The sequence below is a fragment of the Symphodus melops genome, assembly GCF_947650265.1.
Source record: "Symphodus melops genome assembly, chromosome: 3".
NCBI lineage: Eukaryota > Metazoa > Chordata > Actinopteri > Labriformes > Labridae > Symphodus > Symphodus melops.
Window position 1 is genome coordinate 30,934,904 of NC_136693.1, and position 5,000 is coordinate 30,939,903.

At 48.0% G+C, this 5,000-nt stretch overlaps 1 protein-coding gene across 1 annotated transcript in view; it reads right to left on the reverse strand.

Moving 5' to 3' along the window:
- The window catches only part of LOC306821808 (tyrosyl-DNA phosphodiesterase 1-like), a gene marked incomplete at its 5' end in the record, with an annotated part of 3,834 nt that extends 2,286 nt beyond the window's left edge, over window positions 1–1,548 (reverse strand). The window contains one exon of the mRNA XM_079340381.1: window positions 1,448–1,548. Coding sequence (XP_079196507.1) covers window positions 1,448–1,548 — 101 coding nt within the window. The remainder of the gene's footprint in view (window positions 1–1,447) is intronic.
- Between the last annotated feature and the right edge of the window lie 3,452 nt (window positions 1,549–5,000).

Consider the following 5,000-nt stretch of genomic DNA (forward strand, 5'->3'; position numbering starts at 1 on the left):
CTTCCTGTCACAGGTCTCATCAACACGTTAACTTCCTGTCACAGGTCTCATCAACACGTTAACTTCCTGTCACACGTCTCATCAACACGTTGACTTCCTGTCACAGCTCTCATCAACACGTTGACTTCCTGTCACAGGTCTCAGTCAACACGTTAACTTCCTGTCACACGTCTCATCAACACGTTAACTTCCCGTCACACGTTTCATCAACATGTTGACTTCCTGTCACACGTCTCATCAACACGTTAACTTCCTGTCACAGCTCTCATCAACACGTTAACTTCCTGTCACAGGTCCATCAACACGTTAACTTCCTGTCACAGGTCTCATCAACACGTTAACTTCCTGTCACACGTCTCATCAACACGTTAACTTCCCGTCACACGTTTCATCAACATGTTGACTTCCTGTCACACGTCTCATCAACACGTTGACTTCCTGTCACAGCTCTCATCAACACGTTAACTTCCTGTCACACGTCTCATCAACACGTTAACTTCCTGTCACAGCTCTCATCAACACGTTAACTTCCTGTCACAGGTCTCATCAACACGTTAACTTCCTGTCACAGGTCTCATCAACACGTTGACTTCCTGTCACAGCTCTCATCAACACGTTAACTTCCTGTCACAGGTCTCATCAACACGTTAACTTCCTGTCACAGGTCTCATCAACACGTTGACTTCCTGTCACAGGTCTCATCAACACGTTAACTTCCTGTCACAGCTCTCATCAACACGTTAACTTCCTGTCACAAGTCTCATCAACACGTTAACTTCCTGTCACAGCTCTCATCAACACGTTAACTTCCTGTCACAGGTCTCATCAACACGTTAACTTCCTGTCACAGGTCTCATCAACACGTTAACTTCCTGTCACAAGTCTCATCAATACGTTAACTTCCTGTCACAAGTCTCATCAACACGTTGACTTCCTGTCACAAGTCTCATCAACACGTTGACTTCCTGTCACAGCTCTCATCAACACGTTAACTTCCTGCCACAGCTCTCATCAACACGTTAACTTCCTGTCACAGCTCTCATCAACACGTTGACTTCCTGTCACAGCTCTCATCAACACGTTAACTTCCTGTCACAGCTCTCATCAACACGTTAACTTCCTGTCACAGCTCTCATCAACACGTTAACTTCCTGTCACAGCTCTCATCAACACGTTGACTTCCTGTCACAGCTCTCATCAACACGTTAACTTCCTGTCACAGCTCTCATCAACACGTTAACTTCCTGTCACAGCTCTCATCAACACGCTAACTTCCTGTCACAGCTCTCATCAACACATTGACCAGGGATGTCCTGGTCCAGGAGCATTAACTTGGTCCTGGTTCAGGAGCATTAACTTGGTCCTGGTTCAGGAGCATTAACGTGGTCCTGATTCGGGAGGTTTGATGTGGTCCTGGTTCAGGAGCATTAACCCTTTATGACCTCACAGTACCGGGTCATTCGTGCCCCAGGTCTCTTTAATGGTGTTGAGCCCTCGATAAGTCTCAGTGGTCTCATCTGTCTCATCACAGAGACGAGCATCTATCATGTAGGGACAGGAAGAACCAGGTCACGGACAGAGTCCAGGTAGACACCAGATCCTAAAGACTATCAGAACCAGAACCAGGATCAAACTCAGAACCAGGATCAAACTCAGAACCAGCATCAGACTCAAAACCAGCATCAGACTCAGAACCAGGATCAGATCCAGAACCAGCATCAGAACCAGAACCAGCATCAGAACCAGTATCAAACTCAGAACCAGCATCAGACTCAGAACCAGCATCAGATCCAGAACCAGCATCAGAACCAGTATCAAACTCAGAACCAGGATCAGACTCAGAACCAGCATCAGACTCAGAACCAGCATCAGACTCAGAACCAGCATCAGACTCAGAACCAGCATCAGAACCAGAACCAGCATCAGAACCAGTATCAAACTCAGAACCAGGATCAGACTCAGAACCAGCATCAGACTCAGAACCAGCATCAGACTCAGAACCAGACTAATAACCAGGACACTCAGGTCCATGTTAACAGTCAGTTTTTTAAAGTTCTCAAAACTTCAAAACTTCTCGTGTTGTACATGCGTGTGTGTGTGTGTGTGTGTGTGTGTGTGTGTGCGTGTGTGTGTGTGTGTGTGTGTGTGTGTCTCTGCAGGGATGTGTGTGTGTGTGTGTGTCTCTGCAGGGATGTGTGTGTGTGTGTGTGTCTCTGCAGGGATGTGTGTGTGTGTGTGTGTGTGTGTGTGTGTGTGTCTCTGCAGGGATGTGTGTGTGTGTGTGTGTGTGTGTGTGCGTGTGTGTGTGTGTGTGTGTGTGTGTGCGTGTGTGTGTGTGTGTCTCTGCAGGGATGTGTGTGTGTGTGTCTCTGCAGGGATGTGTGTGTGTGTGTGTGTCTCTGCAGGGATGTGTGTGTGTGTGTGTGTGTGTGTGTGTGTGAGATTCTGCAGGGATGTGTGTGTGTGTGTGTGTGTCTCTGCAGGGATGTGTGTGTGTGTGTCTGCAGGGATGTGTGTGTGTGTGTGTGTGTGTGTGTGTGTGTGATTCTGCAGGGATGTGTGTGTGTGTGTCTGCAGGGATGTGTGTGTGTGTGTGTGTGTGTGTCTGCAGGGATGTGTGTGTGTGTGTGTGTGTGTGTGTGTGTGTCTGCAGGGATGTGTGTGTGTGTGTGTGTGTGTGTGTGTGTGTGTGCAGGGATGTGTGTGCGTGTGTGTGTGTGTGTGTGCGCAGGGATGTGTGTGTGTGTGTGTGTGCAGGGATGTGTGTGTGTGTGTGTGTGTGTGATTCTGCAGGGATGTGTGTGCGTGTGTGTGTGTGTGCAGGGATGTGTGTGTGTGTGTGTGTGTGTGTGTGTGTGTCTGCAGGGATGTGTGTGTGTGTGTGTGTGTGTGTGTGCAGGGATGTGTGTGTGTGTGTGTGTGTGTGTGTGTGTGTGTGTGTGTGTGTGTGTGTGTCTGCAGGTATACAGTGACAGAGGGACATTAAACAGTGCTGACTGGCAGCTCTGAAGATGTCTGCAGTATCTGCAGGAGGAGGGCTGTGTGCACACATGTTCACCTTCATGCTTCAGGAGCTGCTTGACCTCTGACCCTGAGGATCACTCTGTACAGACCTGAGTCTTCATCCTCACACCTCCTGGACTGATTAACACCTCAGTTATCCTCTCCTAAACTTCAACTCTTACTACAGTACAGTTTAAAGTGTAGTGGAGCCTTTGAACCCAGTGACCTGCCGATGAGCCTCACCACACGTAGTGCCATATTAACTGCACACAACATGCTGGAGTCTTTAATCAGCTACTTTCAAACTGCCTTTGGAAGCTGAAACTTCACAAATAAAGACACGGCTGGCTCTGAGACCAGAGACTTCACTGACCCTAACCCTAGCCCCCCCCCCCCAGAAGGAGCGTCCTTAAAGAGGATCGCCCTGCCAAACCTCACTGTAAAAACAGATAAATTAGGATTACACTGGCTCCTGGATTCAGAGCATGCAAAGCACAGGGTGTCATTTCACTGTTTCTGGATAAGACACAAAAGGACACCAATTTGGCATCACGTTCTTGTCAACTAATCCATCCAAAGCGAGACAATCAGTCAGTATGTAACCGCTTCACCGTGTCCACCCCAAGTGAGACACATTGTCCTCCGTGGATCACAGCGGTGAGCGCTCAGTGGGAAAGTTGACGCTGTGTTTCATTTAGTGTGTCTTGTTGAAGTTAACGCCTGCCGAATATTATACCGACTGTCTCCCGTGAGCTCAGACGGTAACAGTGTAGCTAACGTGCACGGTAAGCTCCGGGTGTTTGTCTGCAGCATGCCAACATGTTGGACGAGTTCTCGGTTCTCTCCGCGCAGAGAAAGGAGACGTCGGAGCGCGCAGGACCGTCTAAAGGACTCCGGCTCACCTTCAGGTTCCAGTCTACGAGCCTCCACGGATCTTATTCCACCTGAAATGTCCAGCCTTCCTCGGACCACCGGGACACACTGACACTTTTCCCAAAATGTCTCCTCTGATTCTAATTGGTTTTCAATCCTCCGTCAGACAGATTCGCCTTTTGTCCGGCAGACAGGCGCCATGTTGACAACACGACGCAAGGAACGATGGGAGACGCAGTTTATAGAACTTACTGTACTCCAAAGGAATGCAAGCAGACAGTAATGGATGCCATGAGTTCACTGAGGAGACCTTTCTGTTGTTCCGCTGCACACTAAAGGACCCTTATGATTTCATTTCTTATGTTTCTCACTCTCGAGTCCCAAAAAGCGATTTTATTTGTAGTTTGTGTACAAAAGATATTTAATGGTTATAAACAAATTAAATGAACTTAACCCGTTTAAATTGTCAGGTTTTACATTTTGTTTTAGAGAATGTAAAAAACACAGTTTCACACCTTTATCATCTCCACAGAAACTTCCTCTGAACATCTGAGAGCAAAAAAACTGCTTCTGTGTCCTTTGACTAATTTAAAGCTCGTGCTGTGAAACCTCCTCAGCTCCCTGTGAGAGAAGAGCCTTCAGAGTGTGTGTGTGTGTGTGTGTGTGTGTGTGCGTGCGTGCGTGTGCGTGTGGCGAGGTCATCTGGTCCACAGGATCGGAGGAGCTTCTGACCTTGGTGATCTGGTCCATGATCATGGAGTACGGTGGTGCTAATCTATTTACCAGGCCAACAACATAATGTTGAATGACATCCTGTTGCGAGCAGGAAGTCAGTGAAGGAGAGCAGCACAGGGGCAACGTGGTCCAGCCTTTCATTCACCTGAGGAGGTCAGAGGTCACATTTTGAAGCAGCTGCAGGTGTTGGATTGAGACAAGCTTTCTCTTTAGCTGTTAGCATCAGCGGATAAAAGCTTGACTAAACAACAGAAGAAATGTCAACGTCATATGTAGAAACCATGTTGAGATAAACGCCACGACTCGTCACAGAACAGTGACCATTAGAGGGCTGAGCAGCGAGACCGCCCGCTTCAGTTCAAGGTCACCAAACACAACGACCTCTGTGT